This window comes from Fundulus heteroclitus, chromosome 18 (genome assembly GCF_011125445.2).
Source record: "Fundulus heteroclitus isolate FHET01 chromosome 18, MU-UCD_Fhet_4.1, whole genome shotgun sequence".
NCBI classification, from domain to species: Eukaryota; Metazoa; Chordata; class Actinopteri; order Cyprinodontiformes; family Fundulidae; genus Fundulus; species Fundulus heteroclitus.
This window is the reverse complement of record NC_046378.1, coordinates 19,753,289-19,773,564: the sequence shown is the minus strand read 5'-3', so window position 1 is coordinate 19,773,564 and position 20,276 is coordinate 19,753,289. Positions and strand designations below refer to the sequence as shown.

The 20,276-nt window shown below is 40.6% G+C and overlaps 1 protein-coding gene across 1 annotated transcript in view; it reads left to right on the top strand.

Moving 5' to 3' along the window:
• Nucleotides 1-3,646: 3,646 nt before the first annotated feature.
• arhgef12a (Rho guanine nucleotide exchange factor (GEF) 12a) overlaps nucleotides 3,647-20,276 on the top strand; it is a 71,793-nt gene continuing 55,163 nt past the window's right edge. Inside the window, exons 1-2 of the mRNA XM_036149470.1 lie at nucleotides 3,647-4,936; nucleotides 5,064-5,193. Of these exons, the coding sequence (XP_036005363.1) occupies nucleotides 5,162-5,193 (32 nt within the window). The 5' untranslated portion in view covers nucleotides 3,647-4,936; nucleotides 5,064-5,161. The remainder of the gene's footprint in view (nucleotides 4,937-5,063; nucleotides 5,194-20,276) is intronic.

Below are 20,276 nucleotides of genomic sequence, written 5' to 3'. Positions count from 1 at the left end.
CACATAACACGCAGACACAACAAGACGTAATCCTTTTTTTGTTCTTCCTGAGATCCGTTGATTGCACTGACCAGCAACACTCCCTCAGACAACACATATTAATGTGTTGCATGAGTATCACATGAACGCTCGTCCTTTGATGCACCCGTGCACACAGTTAAATACTGTGCAAAGAATTTAGATCTTCTAGTTCCAGAACGAATTGATTACCGCAACGGTGTTTTCACAAATCAGCAAAAAAGTGGATCAGACAGCTGCAGCTGATCCAGAACGCTGCTGCCACCGTCCTCACAGAGACTAAGAAAGTAGAGCACATCACCCCAGTTCTAAAGTCCTTACACTGGCTCCCTGTATCTCAGAGAATAGACTTTAAAATACTTCTGTTAGTCTATAAATCCTTAAATGGCTTAGCACCTAAATACATTACAGATACAGTGTATCAACCCTCCAGACCACTTAGGTATTCTGGCTCAAGTCTACTCTGCAGAACCAGAACCAGAACCAAACACAGGGAAGCAAAATTTAGCTCTTATGCTCCACTTATCTGGAACAAACTCCCAGAAGACTGTAAAAGTGCTTAAACCCTGAGTTTCTTTAAATCAAGGTTAAAAACCTATTTGTTTAGAGTTGCCTTTAAATGTTAACGTTCAATTCAAACTGTTAACTGTAGTTAATTGAAACTTGTTACTGTGTCCAACTTATCTGGCCCTACTGCTACTATTCCACTGAAATGTACTTTCCTCTGTATGTTTTCTTTTCTTATGTTCTGTCTGTGCACAGCACTTTGAATTTTCTGGTTACTGAACTGTGCCATACCAATAAACTTGCCTTGCCTTGAATCGTTTACCTGATGGAAGTGGGACAAACATTGTGCATTGCCCGGTTGGGTGGGTGGGATCTGTGGCTATACGTCTGGCCCTTTCCTGGACTCCTGCACCATAGACCGTGTCCAGATCTTGAAGACGGCATCCCACAATCCCCTCTGCTGACCTCACCACCCGTGCTAAATCCTTCCTCTCCAGCACCGTGCACCTTCCATAGCAGACTGCCACGCTTGGACACACAGGAAGCTTTCCATTGTAGCTCTATCTTATATGTATTAAGTAAAACTGAAATGATCAATAATAGGTTTAGGCTGAATCCCATTTCCCCACTTAATCTTCACCTTACCTCTGTGTTTTTCTGGAGAACACACACGGGGATAGGGTTTCCCAATTGTTTCCACAGGATGTAGGGCGAGGGCCAAGGTTCATGGCTTTCTGGCTCCAGAGAAACGGAGATTTATCACACTTGGAAAGCGGCTGGTGGGAAATGTTCCTGCAGATCCTCTCAAAAATGTCAATATTTTCTTCATCCACGTATTTGTAACTGCACAATACCCTCTGTAATGTTTTTTTTTTTGAAGTGTTACCACAGCACACACACACACACACACACACACATTATTATTTTTTTAGGTATCTCTTATTAACCCCCAGTTGACATGTAAAGAAAAAAAGCAAAAACATCAGATTTCTGGATTTATTCAGTATTTTCTATTAACCCTTTTAATGTTTATTAAAGGGGTTAACAAAAGCGTTTTATTTCAGCATTTAAAATATATTGTTGCAACAACAAAAGCACAGATATACTGTAATGTCTAATTTTATGTTTTTGTGTAAATAATATTCGATAATAATCTTTTTTTAAAGCACAGAAAAAGAACATATTGGGACATCCGCTGCTGGCTTAATTACTGTTTACGGGACAAATGCAGTCACACTACATCACATCTTCTCAGGTCCACAGGATCAGCCATAGCCGATGACGCATCAGCTTTCCCGACTGAGTCCCCTGTTCCTCAGTGGATGGTTTAACCGCTACCTGGATTAAGTCCCATTGGTTCGGCGAGACAATGAGATCATGGCGACGCAGGGACATTACATTTGGACTTTGTCAGAGTTTGAATGTTGTTGTCAGTCTTTCGGTAAAACAAGTCTAACTGCCTTGAGGGTCAGTATGTCCCAGTGGGGCATGCACAAGGACAATAAAGTTATGTATTTGTGATTTAATGGTCACTTATTCACATTATTTTCAGGGAATGGCAAAACGTTTGGTCGTCTTCTTTCGGATGGTTTTGATACTGAATGCCCTTCATTCCTCTTCCAGACGTTCAACCCAGATTTACCGTCACTGCTTGAAACTCCAAATTATGAGTAAAATCAATTTCCTCAGACTTTAGGGAGACAATTAAACACTGGATAAAGTTTGATATTATAAGTAGGTGAGCTAATTTTCAAACCATTCAGTTACTCATCAAAATATCTCTTTAAGTAACACTAGTTCAGGTGTATTTTTTAAAACTTAATTTCCAATCCATTATTCTATTTGCGCCTAGCGACAACGTTCATTGGATTTCAACTGAAATGTTATTTTATTGATATTTTTAATGGTATTTTGAACACAACTGTAAAGTACAATTATACATTTTTGAAAGAATACATTTTTTAAAAGTGACCAGTTTGATAGGAGTAATCAAAAATATATATAAATATTTATGCTAAAGTACACTTATAAAGCTGCCTGTTAAAATAGAACAAATAAAATAGATTTTGTAAACCAAATTGCTTAAATGCTATTTGTGTGGATTTTTATCAGTATATCTGCATGTAAATTATGTAAAAATGACAGCTAAAAGATAGTTGAATAGAGTTGAACTACACCCAGTCTTTCAAACGTATTTATGAATTTACTTCAACTCTACCTAAATATTAAGACCAGGTCTTTCGTTTGGTTTGCTCCAATGTTAATTTCAAAAGAGCCCAAGCTTGTAGTTAATGTATGAAATATTTGTTAGAAGTAACTTTTTAAAATCTATCCCAAGAAGGAGGCATGCAAACCTTTATCCCTGACGACTGCAGCAACAGCTGCCTCAGGGTGAAGAAGCCTAGTTAGGAAGAAGCTTTGGTAAATTTGACTTTAATGTTAGCCCTGAGGCTGAAGCAGTTAATGCAGTCTACTAAACTCAATTCTTGCGCCGAGAGAGAAACTTTATCCAACATAAATCTCAACTTTCTATGAGGGTTATTATTTTAAGGGATTTCTATAAATCGCATATAGAATGGAAATATTGCCAGGGCTTTAAAAAAAAACCAAAAAAAAAAAAAAGCAACATTTTAAATGGGAGATGGTCACTTGTTAGTTTTGAAGGCATTTAATTAACCATAAAGGTAAGAAAAAAATAAATAAACTCACTTTAAAACGTGCAACTTGGTCAAATTCCATGTAATTACCCTCAACACTGCCCAAAGTATGCAAAACAATGCAACGATATGCATGGACCCAACATTGCTGGACGTCTCATTTGCAAACGTCTGCTTTCTTAAAATTTAACAGCCCACAACAAAACAAAAAAATCTGTTTTTACAGTGTATTTATAGACATGTTCAGCCTGGCTTTTTTATTGATAGCCTTAGGCCTGTGGTAAGAATGCATTATTATATAATGTCAGACGGAATTAATAATAGGTAGTTGTTGTGTGGAGCTTCGCTGTAGACTGTCTCAGACGCCGCGATGCAAGCAAACCTTTCCCTCCTCATCCATCCATCCATCCGTCTGCGCTCCGGGCGGAAGTGGTCAGTGGAAGGCTCGCGCTACTGGACTCTTAACTGGTAGCGGCGCGAGGGCGTTGCTAGCGGCAGAAAGTGGGATTGTTTTCTTTTTCTTTTTTTTTTCTTCCGCCACCTTTCCTCAAGTTAAACTCTTCTACAAGCCGCGTCTTCCGCTGGAAAACAACGCCTTTTTTTAACATTTTGCCAAAAGTTTAAGCCCCCCCCCCCCCCTCCTCCTCCCCGTCTGCCGAGGCTTTCGGTTGTTTACAGAGGAACGGCTGCTACTTGGCGTCCCGTTAGCTGCTGCTGGCCCGCGGAGCTGCTAGCCAAGCTCTTCCATCCACGGGGATTCTGCCGAGAAAAGAGCGAGTTCTGGAAACATGGAGTCGAGCGACGTAGCGCCGTGCTAGCCGACTCCGGACGGATTTTCTTTCTCTCTCTCTTTCTTTTTTTTCCCACCCCTCTGCTCCCGGAGACTTCCCGACACGGACACATATCACAAGCTGCTCTGGACTCAAGAGGGTGTTGTTACATATATATCTATATATATATAAATATATATATTTTTTCCCCGTCGGCGCCTCGGCTCATTGTTGTGAACGGGGAGTTTGCTTAGTTTGCACTCGAAACAAGAGCACGCACGAAGTTTTTTTTTTTTTTTCTTCTTTTTTTTTGACGAAAGGGCTCATCTGTTTTGTTTGCTGGCAGCAGGCGAGATTTAACGCCTGCCATCTTACCGTGAGAAAGGATTGAGGGAGGGAAAAAAAAGCAGTATTTCTTCCTTATTTATATCAACATGACTATCTTAGGCCGTTTTGTTTCGTTAATCTAGACATTTAGCCGCAGTTGTTTTTTTGTTTTTTTTTGCTAACTTGTAACGCGGCTCGTCGGCAACTCGCTAACTGAGCGACTCCCATGATCACCGGAGAGTCGTCCCCGCGGCCACGGGCAGGCGTTTCTGGGAACAAGGCATACCAGATGGGACTGCAGGAATTTCCAGCATCTTTAAAGATCATTTAGGCACCGAGAGGCCACTCGTAGCCGAGCGAGGGGTGGTGGCAGACGGACCGCATCGCTGGGCCAAGCTGCATTCGGATTGTTTTGTTTGTTTACACGCTTCCTACCGGCGGAGAAAGGAAAAAAAAAAAGAAACGAAAACTGGGGATGTGATTGCACACAGACAAACACACGCAGAAAAAAAAGGAGTTCATGTGTGCACGGCACGTTGTGCCAGCTGGATGCTACTATTTTTATATTTAATAATGCTGGCTAGAAAGAGCGCTACACTGTAAGGTCCTCGCTGCTGTTCCATTTGGACAAGGATTACCTGTAAACAAGATCGACCTGTCAGTGTTTTATCTTCATTTTTTTCCCCTCTCCTCTTCTATTTAAATTTTGGAACAACCTAGCAGTTTTTATTTATTATTTTTCATTTTTTTTTTACCGTTTACAAAATCCTTGCCTACTCTCAAGACGAATGCCAGAGAAGGACGCTCCAGGAAGTCGGGTCACCAGGCTCTGGAAAATGTTAATGGGATATCATTTTCTGCAAATCTAGAACCGGAAGCCCAATGAGTGACACACAGTTTAGCTCCACTGACAGGTAACGTCTGCTCACCCACTGTCTACACAAACACACATGGAGAGAGTCTAAGGTCACGGTTAACTGAGAAGACATTTGAGCGTCACTTATTTGTAAGGTAAATACAGACAAATTGAGTGACGTCTAGAGATTGTAAGCGCTAACAGTTAAAAGGTAGACATGCACCAATCACCAGGCCAGAGATCACGATCTGCTATTTTTTGTCTTTTGATTGCTTTCAGTTAAGTCAGAGGTGTCCAACATGCGGGCCGAGGGCCGTTTGTGGCCCTCTAACTTGATTTTGTGCGGTCTCCCTGATCACATTTTCATAATAGAGCAAATCAGGCCTGCACGCACAGGCAGAGGGACACTCTATCTTTTTGGGCATTGTTGTCAAGGAAAAGTTAAATAGTCTAAGAATTAAAATTAAATTGTAGATACAACAGAACGTAACTCTCATTAATTAATCAGTAAAAAAATTATTTTTGTGGCTCCTGAGTGCTTTCAACTTGACTATTTAGTCCCTCATGGCAAAAGGTTTGGACAACCCTGGTTTAAGGCATCAGAACTAAAATACTGCGGTGGTGGGAGCTCTCAGTTGCTACAACGTCTTAAATGCCTGGCAGCCATATTGGATTTAGCGGACAAGGTTGTTGTGGACCGTCGGCTTTTCCTACTTGAGATTCTGGCTTCACAGGACCTTTTTAATGTTCGTTTCTTCAACTTGGAAATTTAACATCTGAGTAAAAAGAGAACTCGTAACGGCATCCACCAGCCAGTCATGCAGGGATCCAGTGGGAGTATATAACAATGCTTTTTATCGCAAATGTATTGGTCGGGCTGGTGCTGATTTCAGGATTTATTTTGAGGAATGATCATCAGCTTTGTGCATCAAAGTACATGGTGTTGGGATGGTGGGAGTTTTAGGTTTGTTGCTCAATTCAATTCGTTTTTTGACTTGTTGATCACCGATCAGAGCCGTTTAAGTTAAAAGTGCCAGAGATCTGATTTGATCTCTGGCTGATTGATTGGTGTTTTATTGACATAAACAACAGACAAAAAAAAAATATTTGTCTTGTTAAATGACTAAATGTAAATGTTTTACTAAGGATTTGTGGTCAAAAGTCTGAGAACCAATGCTTTAACCTGTCTACCAGAGTATTTGTGCACAGTATACATGCTTTTAGTAAGCCTCCTAATAATGATCACACTGTGGTGACATGCTCAGTAATGAATGTGTTATTATGTTACTGCAGAAGGGCATCAAACCTTTACTCTGGTAGGCATGGATGATGGCGTTCTTGCCAATGAGGAGGCCTTTGTCCAAGGATTGGGATGGCTATCCGTGTGTGTGAGTGTGTGTGTGTGTGTGTGTGTGTGCAAGGAAACAGTCATCTCTAATCCACGTACACCTTTCAACATCACTATTACCCCTAAGCCTTTAAAGCTAACCCTCTCCTACACCTATTAAAGCAATCTCTGGATTTAAATAAAACCTCGGCTGCGCGAAGTAATCGCTTTATCTTGGCAGCTGTCTGTCTGAAAAATCAAAGGTTAAACCAGAAGGGCTAAATAACACGTTCTGTGGGCGGACTAGAAGAGAGCTATCATGACAGCGCGTGGAGATACGGCCAGTATACATCCTTGCACGCCGCCTTGTGTCGTTACCGGAACGAGCTGCTACGTGGGTTTTGCTCCTTTTTAGGGAACAAGCAGGTTACTGTTCTCGGTCTGATGCACCTTGACAGTAAAACCGGCGTGAAGCTGGTGCGTCACACCAAGCCTTCCTCCCTCCTCGACTCCCACATACCTGCAAGAAGAGCAGGCCAAGCTTCCTGGAATGTGTTTGAAGACTTGGAACAGAGGGGAGCTTATTGCACAGGTTGGGATGTGAAATATCCTCATAGCTTTGAGCTGGAGGCTAAAGCCCAACCCATTTTTACTTGACCCCCTTCCCCCACTGAAGGGATGGCAACAGTAGGCTGGCACCAACTGCTATCGTGGTGGTATTTTATTATGTGTGTGTGTGTGTGTGTGTGTGTGTGTGTGGCATGTCAGATGGTATTTATGCGACTCTGTGAATGGCTTGGCATGGGTCGGTATGTGATTGTCACGGCATGAGAATCTCGACCAAAAATACCACCAAGTTTCATGGTTTTTACAATATTTACCAAAAAAAAAAAAAACTATAGCATCAACTGGTTTTATTCCAAACAGACAAGCGACACTTATTCATTCTGATGCAGTATAGTCCAATTGGGATCCCAGTAAGGATTTTTGTATCATTATTTTTACATTAGTACATAAATGAAGTTTGTATTAACATTCAGTTAAGCAAAAATTATAGAACAAACGCCCAGTAAACTTGGTATTGCTTTTTTTTTTGAGGGAGACTTGTACCGTATAATCATTCTTTGCTGTTCAGTTCATTCTAGGTTAGCACAAGCTGAATTTACATGTTCACTTAAGGCTGGTTCATGCGTCAGGATTTAAAAAATATTCAGACGGTTTTCAAAGTCACGTAGCAGTAAAGAATCCAAGATAAAACAGGTTTGCTCGTAGAGTGTGTGGTGTCCGGTGAGACGGCGAGCACAACACACCACACACCGACAGATTTCACTAAGGAACGTTCAGATGTCAGACGGGAAATATTGCATAACCTCTCAAGATCAAATGTGAGTTCAGAGTCAATAAACATGGAGGACGAGGAAGAATAACGGTGATAGTTTGTGGACTAATATTACCAGAGGAAAAAAACATTGCAACAAGAAAAGGCGTTTGTTAAAGAAGCGGAGACAACGTGACCTGGGTTCTCTACGCTTGCTGCATTATGAAATGGAGACGAGTTGTATTTTTCTCTCTCTCTGGGAATCCCTCACCTCGCTTTCTGATTGGCTACATTTCGCATTCAACATGCGCCGTGGTCATTTCTCTTCGGGGGGACACCCCACACGGTAGGATGTCGATGGTAAGACAATCCAACATGTTGCATATCCCCGATTTGAGGTCGGAGCGGTCCCGACGTTCTACCGAGCGGACAGGATCGCTCTTAACACACTACACACAGCAGCAATAGCTCTTAAGATTATATTGAGAAACAAGGAGAAAATTAGAGCCTCTCCGAAGTGGGGGATCGGGGCCAAAATCGGGCTTAAAATCCTGCCGTGTGAACCCGTCTTTAGTCGGGTTATCTGCTTTCTTAGCCTGTTGGCATGCGTCTCGTAACTAACTACATCTTGGCGGATGTAGTTTCAACAGAGCGATAAGTAACAACCAGTTTTAACAGACATTGTTTCTGTTTCCGTGCAAAATACATGCTGAAAAGTGGATTTTGCCACTCAAAATATAGAACTTGGAACGCTCTTATTGAAACTAAAGTTTGCAACACACCAAACCACCCGATCCAACGGACAGGTTTCCTGACCTACTGGCTCCGTAGAGGCTCCCTCTACAGACCAGCGGACTTGTGAGATTGAGTATCTCCACAAGAATGTGTACCGCAAATTCACGATATTCTGCCAGCATTAACAAGCTGGGTAGTAAACGTAAAGCTGTATCCGCTGGTTAAACAAACAAACTCAGAGAGATATTGGTGTGTGGTTCCGCTGCTCCTCTGGATGCATTCAAGCAGCGGAACGTTGCGTAGTGCAGCTCGAAGGGTGGCAGTTCGTCAAGCTAATAACAGCTAGCGTTAGCTTATTTTGTTCGGAAGGTTTATAACTGCGCCGATGCACGTTTAAGAGCTTTTCTGACTTTTCTATGTTTCTCTCTAACATCCGTTTTGTACTGGTCCGTGTCGTACCGACCATCATTAAAAATTAGTGTAACGGTATAATTTCAGTGTAACGGTCCGTTACGCTCAAATGTGCTGGCGGGAACCCTGGTAGCTCCGACCAAGTTTGGAGCTATGCTGTACAGTTACAGAAAACCACAAGCCGGTCTGTCCGGCCCCATTCACTTCAACCAGGTCCAATTGCCACAACGCGCTTTTACATCGGATCGGACTGATCAAAGCGTTTGGTGTGTTTCAGCCTTAAAACCAAAAATCGATGCGCTACAGTTTCTTTGCTAGACGTTTTCATCCACAAACCGAAAAACATGGATGACAAAAATGTGAAATTCAAAAGCTAAATACTAAAAAAATTGTTTGCTTTGAAGAGAAAAATTACAGCAGTCATATAACCTGACTTTGCAGGAATGAATGTGTGAACTGAGTATGTTGTCTTTTTTTTGTTTAGTCCTGGTCGGAGACTGAAAGCCTGGATTTATGATAGACAAAGCAACTCTTAGGCCATGCTCAGTGTCCAGTCTGGTTCTGTGTTTTCAGCTGGACCACAGCTGAGAAGCCACATTCACAGAGATGGGTCTTGCTGAATGCTAAGAGGAGTTGCTTGAGTGGGAAGGGAAGGATACTCGCTCATCACTGTGAGAGGCTAACCTCTGCCAATTTTAGTCATATAACAGACCCAACAGCTGACTCTCTTGGTTGCATAGCAACGGGATGATTTACCAGAGGAAAAATAAAAAGTCTTCTTCTGTGGTGCGAAAATATGGGTGTCAACTTACATCATAGGACATTATCACCACCTACTGTAAGCGGTTTGCTTAGGTGGGAGCCGGATGATGATCTTAGGACACTTTTTTTTTTTTTTTTGCCCCGACAAAGACCCGTGACCCACTGGCATTTCTTAGGTCAGGAGCCACCAATTGACAAAAACAGCTTTAAACCACAATGTTTTAAATCCCCAACCCCCCCAGGCACAGACCGGTAGCGGTCCGTAGGGCATCTGATACTGGACCGCACAGAAAGAATAAATACCTTTTTATATAATTAATACCTTTTTATTTATCATCAGAGTCTAAACAATATTTTATTTATCTTGAAAAATGGCTGGATTCTGTCCATTACACCCATCTAGGACTCATACTTGACGCATGTCAAGACACATGTCTCAGTCGTATCAACAAATGTACCGATAGCACCAGAGTTGTTGACTTTCTATTGTCATATTGTTGATATGAGGAATTAGTAAAACTGCAGAGTAGACTGGGCATAGGTAGCACACTCTCCCATGTCTCCCATTAGCCTGAGTTGGGACCGTCTCATTGCAGAGAAACAAGCTCAGAGCTCCCACTGATTCGGCATTGTGGTGAATTGTATTTTTGTAAAGTACTTTATCGGTGTACTGGCCAGCACACTTCAGCATAATGGCCTGTTACTCTGTCAGATGGCTCATTGGGTGATATCTGAGCTCCCTTTACGTAGAGTGTCCCAGACTGACCCATTCATGTCTGCCCAGCAGTCGGACCAGGTAATAACTCTTGCTGCACGCACTTTTTGTTCGTTCATAAAACACTGCAACATTTCCAGGGACAGGTTGTCCAAAACAGGGACTGTTCCCGGAAATCCTGGACGTCTAGTCACTCTACTTTATAGAAAAGATGTACACAAAAGGAAAAAGAAATAATAATTTGCTGAACGGTGATACATGATAAGCTATGTTTATACCACATTAAGAAAATACCACAGTTTTGATGTCGCTCGGATCATTTGACTTTGTCTTTATTCGCCACTCGTTAATATGTTATCTGACATTAAAACCAGCCCGTGGCGCTAAAAAGGTTGGGGATAGACTTACCGACAACTAGTACATGGCTGTGTATGGCACCACTGATTCAACAAGTATAGGTATGCTAAAATCTGTGACCTAAACAAATTTAAAGATACATATGGCAGTAGACTGGAGGTAATCTTAAATTAACATTGTGTTATAAATTGTTCAATGATATAATACAGTAGGGCTGTGCATAAAAATCGATACAAAGATTAATATTGATGTTTTTAAAAACCATTTAATATCGATATTCTGGCTTTCAATATCGATATACCTCCCAGCCTCCAGGGGGCGTTATTACAGCGCGCCATTACTGTTCACAGCGAGGAAGTGCAAGTGAGACGAATTTGCGGAACGGCCGACAGCAATTTAGAAGCGCCTTCGTCCTTAAAATCAGACGTTTGGGCACATTTTTGGTTTCTGTGATGCGTTAAATACATTGAACCAAATGCACTTTATTTTCCTGTTAATATATCAGTGTTCAATAAATTGAACATAAATATAAGATTTGGCTGGTTTTGTTGATTGAATGACTTTGGCCATTAATTTGAAAGTAGTAAATATCGATATTGGAGTCAAATCTAATCAAGCTGAGCTACATTGTGAATCGTATGGAATCGAGAGCTAACTTATGTATCGAGAATCATATCGAATCGGCTCATCCTAGATGACACCCAGCCCTATAATACAGTACATTTTGACCATAATTTTAACTTAATAAATATTAATATAGAGCTGTTCTCCTGAGCTTGTTTATGTTTTGGGGTTCATGTCCATTCTTTTTACGCTTCGTAAAGAAAATGGCGTAGACTCATGGATCACCTTTTACAGAGCTAGCTGTTTGGCTCCATTGCACAACAACTTTAGTTGCTTTCACGTAGGATGCAGCTGCTCATCAGGGTGTATGTGGAGGGGGAAAAAAATAGTTGACCAGGCTGCATTTCCCTCGCTTCCTCTTGCTTCACGTGCTGCGTTTTTCAGCCCGTGTTTTTAGCTGCGTCGGCTTTGACAGCAGTTTGTCTCTCAGTTGTGCCGGGCCCTCAGCCGGCGGGGTCAGTTTAGCGGGCTTGTTAGCTCTTTGTCACAGAGTTCTGCTGATCTCCACGTTTTGCCACCACCTCCCTCCCGAGGTCCTCCCGGAAACCGATGCTGTTGACATCACTGGTTGTAAACAATAGCTTTCAGTGCAAGCAAATCGCCTGTCCTCGCTGCTTATTCCTGCAGCTGTTTGTCATAGAAGGTCTGAAAAATGTCCACCCACGTCAGTAAATTTGCATCCGTTTATTTTTTTTTAGCAGAAAGTAAAATCATTTAAACATAAAATATAGCATTAAGTTGGAAAAAGACCAAATCCACGTGTAATCCTATAAACAGTAAATGACCAAAAAGTGACTGTGTCAGCCCTTTCTGACAATGAAATAGAAGTGAAGTTAATGTTTGCCGTGCTGCAGTGTAGTTTGTTTCCTCATGATAAATGTTTTCATGAGTGATTCTGACAGCTTGGCTTGCTGGTATGCATCTCCTGCGTTTGGCAGCCGTCCCTGATAATGCAGCATCCTTTCATTCCATCAAGTCAGTGCTGATACTAAAGGAGCTGCGTCAGCTGCTCTGAGCTACGCATTAAAACCAACCTTTAGAGCTGATTTAAAGCTCTGAGAAGAGGTGGAAGAGGTTCAACTTAAGGTACTTAAGATATCAAAACACCAGCAGCAAGTTTCCCCACAAAAAAGGAATTAACTTTTAAGCAAAAAAATAATTAAAAGAAATTATACATTTTTCCTTCCGTAAAAAGTTGAGATTCAACATGTTTTTGGTGGATGGGTTATACAGCTGGAAAGCTGTTTTAAAGTAGTCTGAAAATTAGCTTCACTAAAAAGTGGAATGGTGTAATAATGATAATGTAACTCTGACATGGGCTTGTACAAAATATTACAACCTTGAGTAAAAATACCAGTGCACAGAAATCCATGAAGTGATCTAATTGTTTTTCCAAATTTCTCTGAAAACAGCTAGACAGTTGTCATCAATTAGCGCCGTCACACTCAGTTGAAACTTTTTTCCTCTGGTTTTATTTCAAATAGTTTTTAAATGTTTTCCAACGTTCCCTCCATAAACATTATATACGTATATATACGACATGCCTATAGGGCGGCCATCTTGGGTCAGACCAGAGATCAGACCGCTGCTGAATGAATAGGAGGCAGCTTAGATCTCAGTTTAATCATGTTCATAATGCTTGTGACCTTTCAGTTAGATTACACATTATTTACTCAGAACCAAAGCTATTTAAACTGAAGTCAAACTGGATGAAATATATATTTTCATAGACTATTCATCGCAATCCCTTTTATCATAAATCGGATCCAACAGGATAGCTTCCTACTTCATGTGTAAATACATATACAAATGGCACTTTAAACTGTACAAAAAACAGATACTCATCAGTGACCATCTGCCACTTTTAAGAGTATGTGATGACAACAGCACTGATCTACATAGGAGCAAAACTATATACAGACAAGTGAGAGCAGGTGCCAATAACGGCATTTAAAAATTATATAATACAAACCAGAATGTGGAAAAAATAAATAATGCATCTTACAATCAAAGAGATTATAAAATCATAACAAAAAGAAAAATACTCTACATAATTTTTCCCCATAAATCATGTCTGTCCAGTAATTTAGGACCATTTTGTTTGTTTTGTTTGTGTATATATATCCTCAGTCACATGTTTTAGAAATCAGGGTGTTTAATGTACTTTTCTCTGCTTCCATCCCTGCTCCCCATTAGCACGTATTGTGTTGATGCCGGAAAAACTGTAACTGTAAAGCATGAGGATTATCTATTATAAAATCTTACTTATGGAAGGTAATTCCCCGGGATCTGGTTCCTAGGGTACTTTTATTTGCGCACCCATAAGTGGAGCAAAAGTTGGGCATCCTGGGATGGAGCTCTGGAAGTTTGCTAACTGTCAATACAAAATCGAAATTATGTATTAAGTTAGACAATAATTTAATTCAATCAATTGGTCCCATGTAGCCCCTAAAAGGGCAACGTTTTTAGTCAGCTAATTTATCTGGAAATCGGTTGAGAATTCAGTAGGATTCAGAGTGTCTGAAAACATGAAGTACCACTTTCCTGAATTGACGTGTATTCTCTCTGACCGCAGCTTGGTCTGACCCAAGATGGCCGCTCTGTCGGCACGCCTCTCACCCGACGACGCAGCTTCTACGTATAGTTGTCTGTGGTTCCCTCTATATCTCTTGTAGAGATAACCGCCTCCTCCGTGCCTCCTGTGTCTTGTAAAACTCTCCATGCGCTGCTGCGTCTGTAGCTCCTGGCGTTTACAGCGCCCACTAGTGGCGGGATGTCTAAAGCTGACCCGTAAGCCAAATTCTATCTCCCAATTCATTGGCTGAGAGACGGCTCCTGTCAAAAAAAGAATTTGTTGGCTGGGACACTTGTAAGTCAAGATACCACTGTGTATGGATTTTGATATTCTTTGGAGCAAAATGTTTTTAAGACTGTTTACATATTTCATATAAAAATAAGGGTGGCAATTACCTTTTTTCATATAGCGGGAGGGTTTTTTTTCCAATAAAATTGCAAGTCCATTGTTATTATGTATTTATGTACTAACAACAATTAATCACTTGGCGCCATTATATTAAATTTTGCAGCTATATCACATGACGTTAGAAAACAACTTGTAGCCCATCGGTAGCACCACTCTTCATATGTCACACTTTTTTGCTGTAAATCATAGCCCTTCAAATTTGATTTGAAGGGCTATGATTTTCCAAAGAAAGTAAAAATGAGACCCTTTCACTTGCATTTATCATTCTAAGCTATTCCCACATGTTTTCTATAAATATCTAGTATATAGACGAAGAACTGCTAATGGACAAACAGGTCTAAAACTTTCGTGTTTTTTTTTTTTTTTAAATTAAGATTGTGTTGTTTATTTTAGTTGTATCAGTAAAGTGGAGCCTGAAAAAAAGAAACCAGACAAAGCTGGGAAAAGGATTAGGATGGCAGAGGTTTAAGAATCAAGCCATGCCCGAGGGGTAGTGATGCTAAAGAATGGGCATTAGCGAGGGCACTGACTGCCTGGGGAGTTTGTGGTCTTTCACCCAGCTTTGTGATGTTGATGCCTCTGGACACCTCTCACGATCCTGTCTTGTTAGACACAAGAGCTGCAGGGCCTGGACATTACTTTCACTCCATAAAAGACCGGATCCCAACAATAGACACAAGAGGGACAAGGAGAGAGAGTTGTAGAGAGTTGTCTTGTCCAAGTGTCATGTCGTCACAGGTCCATTTAACGGTTCATGACCTTAAACTCGGCTACTGCCTTCTAGCTAACAATTGCTCTTAGCCCTTGTCTTCTGCTGAGTGCACAGTGGCACGTTCATGACATTGGAAACGTATTTATTTTTCTGTAAATATGTTTAAAATTATAGTTATCTATAGCAATTGGAAATGGATGGTTGATTTTAAAAAGCACAGTCTCTGCTTTCAGATGTATCTCTGCCATTAGACTCCCTCTCTGTGGGATGGAGGATGTTGTACGAAAGGTGGTGCTGCAGAAAGGGACCTTGGCAGCGTTAGGGTAACATTGTCTGTTTCTGGGGTGACTGGGAAGAGAATCCATTCACTGTTCCAAATCTGAGATTGCCTTTAGAAAATTAGGTATTTAAAGTTTGTTGTGGTAGGAATCCATCTAGAATAATGCATAAACAATTAAGCTATAGGGAAAATAAGAATACATTCACATAAATATTTTTCAGCGTATTCCTTTTTCAGTGCATTCATGTCATATTCATATGTAGAGGTGTTTTCTATCTTGTCATCCCTACTAATCATAGAGTCCGGTTGAGGTGGGTTTTCTAAAGTTCATTGTCAAGCTTTAGAAATCAAAGGAAATGAAGAGTGCTGTGAATTGTTTGTGGCTATTACGTTTTAAAAAGAAAAAAAAAACGGAAATACAACGCAATTACCTTGAACATTTGTTGAACCACACTTAAGGGATCTGGATAATTTAAAAACATGCAGTTGTAATAAACATACACTAACACACCCCCAAAACAGTTCATCACACAGATGGAGTCGGTCGTACTAGTACCTAATTATTGTAATTAGGTACTAGACTTGACAGAGGGTGTACTTTCTTCTTAAAGGAACTAACATTTTTGTCCCGTTAGAAAAATGCTTTTTACGCAATGTATTATGAGTTAAAAGATGTAATTTAAAAAAAATTATTTGCTCACAACAGAGCCATTTATGTCAAAGATAACGAAGAAAATTGCCTTGATGAAGCCTTGGTTCCTCCCGTGTTCCTCCACGTGTTTAGTTTCGTGCATGTCGGGGCCGGGGCTTACAATTAAGCTAAACTGTTCTGACTTCGCATTTGTACAGGATCATGTATAATTCCTTTTAAAGGAACATCAAGTAATAATTTCACCTAGTGGTTAAAATCCGAACAACACATACACAATGCCTTTTACAGAGACCCCGGCATTTACCCAACGGTCCTGCGGCGGTGAAACCCAATTGAATTTTTGCTTCCAGAGAATAGGTCTAAGATTTTTTTATTCTATTCTATTTCTGGTACGAGGGATTTTGCGATACCAACATTTTAAATTGAGTTTTTTTTTTTTTTATTCAACCTTTATTTAACTAGGAAAGTCCTATTGAAATTAAGAACCTACTTTTTCAAGGCAGTCTTGGCCAAGAGCCAACAAATTTTACACACAGTTAAAATGCCATACAAGAAAGAAAGATAGTCACGATTTGAACAAGTCATCTTTAGTGCTCTCAGTCTGGACTTAAAAGTACTCAATAAAATAACTTCAGGTTATAGGGCTGGGCGATATGCCTTAAAATCAGTATCGCGAAATAGTGAGCAGTATACCTGGATAACAATAAATGGACGATAGCACTCATGCTAGCTGCTCAATTTTATTTTATTTTATTAAGTGACCAATGACCTAAGCAGAGTAGATTGCTATGTCCTCCTATTTTTTTTCTGCTGTAATGGTCAGCTTCTGTCTGACTCCACCATCACCTGTGTTATTATTAGCCTCATTAACCTCTAATGCCTTGAAAACTAAATGGAAGCGTAATGGAGGGGGACGCGCTGGCTTTTTTGGTTGCTTCACTATTAATTAGCCGACTGAGCCATCAGCTGATGAACAGTTTCCTGCGTTGGTTTCATACAGCAGTCAAACAGAGGGTTTTGTAGTGCAGAACTGCACACCTCGATGGAGGACCTCAGACCGACAGAACAAAGTCATCGGGCTGTCTTAGTCCGTAACGCTAACCGACCTTTTCGCGTTGCTCGAAAACATCAGTATTGTGCAGTTAGCTTTTAGCATTAGAGCGGCTAGCGTGTGGCATCCTTTTGGCATTTAATTTTTTACTGTCAGTAAACATTACAAAAAGTTTCTTCAACACTTGGATGTTTGCCTTGTCAGCAAAAAGGGGTTTGGATATGTTTTGTTGCTTTATTTTCTGACTGGTCTGGCTGCCATGTTGGCAGAGTTTAAAACTTGCAGCAGCAGCTTGTCGTCTTGTCAGGTGAGCATCAGAAGCTGAGTGTCTCTGTAAACACAGTGCTGCTGGTGCAAGAAGTGCGACCATTGGGAAAACTGAGAACAGGTCAGTTTATATCCATTTTGAGGTGTAGGAGTATCGTCGAATAATAGTTTTTCTAGCATCAGTTCTATGTAAATATTGATTATTTTGACAACGCTATCTTTAAATGAGCAATAATAGATTTTTCACCACTAGGTGGGGCCTGAGCACTGCCTGTAGACCAAAACAACATATGGATCAAGCCACGCCTCTCTCTATCTATCTAAAGATACCTTTAGATACCTTTAATTCACAAAACATTTTTTTAGTTCTTTCTATCTAAAATAATGAAATTTTGCTTATTGCTCCTTTAACACCAATTAGACATCATACTTAAGTGTCCTGAGACAGAAAATATCAATGGATGGCAGCGACGGACAGCTTTGACAGGAGCATCAGCGCTGGGTGCGTCGGCTGCTGGTTGGAAGTTGCTTTTTGGGTGTTGTTTTACCAAAAAATAAGAGCTTTTAAGTATACTTTTAAACACACCAGAGTTTTTCCTCATAGTCTGCTATGCCTGGGCAGGTGTGTAAGCTCATCTTGGCTCTAATGCCAACAACACAAGCAAGCTCTGGTCCAATAGAAAACGTCGGTCTTGGTTCTCTTGCCAGTGAGCCCTGGAGGGTTCCACTTGCAGTGGGAATGCAAGCGGCTATCCAGCGGACCACATGAAACTAGTGAGCCAAAGAGAGGAAGTTAGGATTGTGTGCTTTTTTTTTTTACAAACATAAATGGGATCTGAAAGCTCTGAAGTCCTTGGCTTGTGACAAACACCGTTTAATGAAGAGCTGCACGGTATGAAGAAAACATGCAGCTGCGATAATGTTTAATATAGAGATGGTTGTGGTTAACTCATGATTTTGTCACTCGTCTCTTTATTTTCCATCTTGCTTTCCCCGACTCTTTCCATGACTATAAGCCTTTGAGTCAGTTCATTCATCTGGCTAAAAATAGGATTTTCATGTAAAGTGTTAACATACGTCACTGGAAATATCCTAACCTTCCAAATGCGGCATTCCAAGCAGCGCTATCTGATTGCTATTTTGCATACGCTGATATTACCAAAACAACAGTGATTCAATATTTATTGTGAAGCTCTAATTTCAGGTCTTATAAATGTAGATTCTTTTTAAAAAGGAGAACTTAGCTGTTCTCCATAAACGTTCGGATTTCTTTCTTAATCCATAGTTCCCATTTAATGAGAAGGTCATCTTAATGTATTTTTTTGCATCACATGTTTTCTGCTAGTTATTTAAAGCGATGACTGACTTTGGGGAAACAGTTCATCACTTACAACAGTGAGTTGCCTTCACCATAAAACCTTCCCTGAAAGCTTCATATTTAATCTAAGTATTTATTCAGATATTAGATATTGCATAAAAAAAATAAACATTCATAAAATCTACACTGTAGAGTACTCTTAACAGTATACTAAATTAAAACTGAATTGCAAAATCCGTCTAAATGTATAGAAAAAGAATTAACAATAAAGAAAAAGGACATTAGTAAATATCAGCTGAGAATCAACGAGGCCAGACAAATTTACTCACATTTTAGTGTAGCTGCTGAAAACGCCTACATGTTCTTAGAAGATATAATCAATAAATCCCAGTCAGTTTCTGTATTAATGGCTCACAGATCACGCCTGGGTTTAAATAACTGGTGGTTACTTTGCACAGATTTGTTGCATTGCTCGGTGGTGTGGACCCAACCAAACAGTGAGTCTTACAGATGGTTGTTTTTAATCCACATATATCTCTTGAAATCCAAATTGTTCTCACATAAATTAACTGACTGGACCTTTTTTTTTAATTATTTGTTGGCTAAATGGCTAAATGTGCTGCTGCAGTCTCCTGCTTTCCAATCCTTTGTGTCATTTCTGTTACTCTTTCACCATTTTTCTTTCTACTTAATAACAAAAATGCTGCCAGATAGATTATTTCAAAGTAATGATGCCTGTTTCAGTGCTTTCCTATGTCCGTTCTTTATTGTTCGGTAACTACTTCCTGTCAGGCTTCTGAATAAGAGGTTTGAAACACAGATGCTTGAAGGTCTCACCTTCATATTTGGGGATTATAACGTCGCTTTAACATACCCCACCAGGCGACGTCAATGGCTTTCCGAGGCAGATTTCGCTTTGACTAGAAATGTGTTCAGGTTTTCCATGTCCTGGGATGTTGTGCCACGTGTTCTTGTTACACCCCTACTCATCACGGTCCACACTGCCACGCTGCTGCGATGTGGTCCCGTTTAGAAAATTCACAACGGCACAATGATAAGTGTTAGGTTTCTGTAGCTAAATGTTGCAGAAAGGCCTATTTAGGGTAACTTAAGCTTTAGCTATATATCTATGTAAGGGATGCGTATGTGAAAGTGGCTTATATCTTTCAAAAAGCCTGATTAGCTCCAAGAAGTCACCCACTGATTAGCCTTGTTTTCAGGTCTGGCAGCAGGGCTCGCCAATAATCGGCCGTTTGGACGGCTCGACACCTTTTTTCCCTTTCCCAGTGCTCGAGGACAGCAGACAGCATAGCGTGAAGAAATGTCTATCCCCCGGCCCTCATGCCAGGAATCCCGATGAGGTTTATTGGGGCAGAAAGGGTGCAGATTCCCCCCCGAGGCTGTAGCTCGAGCTACAAAGCTATTGGTCTTGTTTCTTTAACACACACCACACCTCCCTCGCTTTTTTTTTTTTTTTTTTTTCTGCCTTCATGCGCTTATTCAATCCCTTTGTCCCGTAAAACTATGTTGCATTAGACGGTGCAACATGACGGGCCTGTGAAAACGTACAGAGAGTACTTTGTTTTAGACGCAGCGTGACTCTGTGGATGGAGATAACCTACTCGCTTG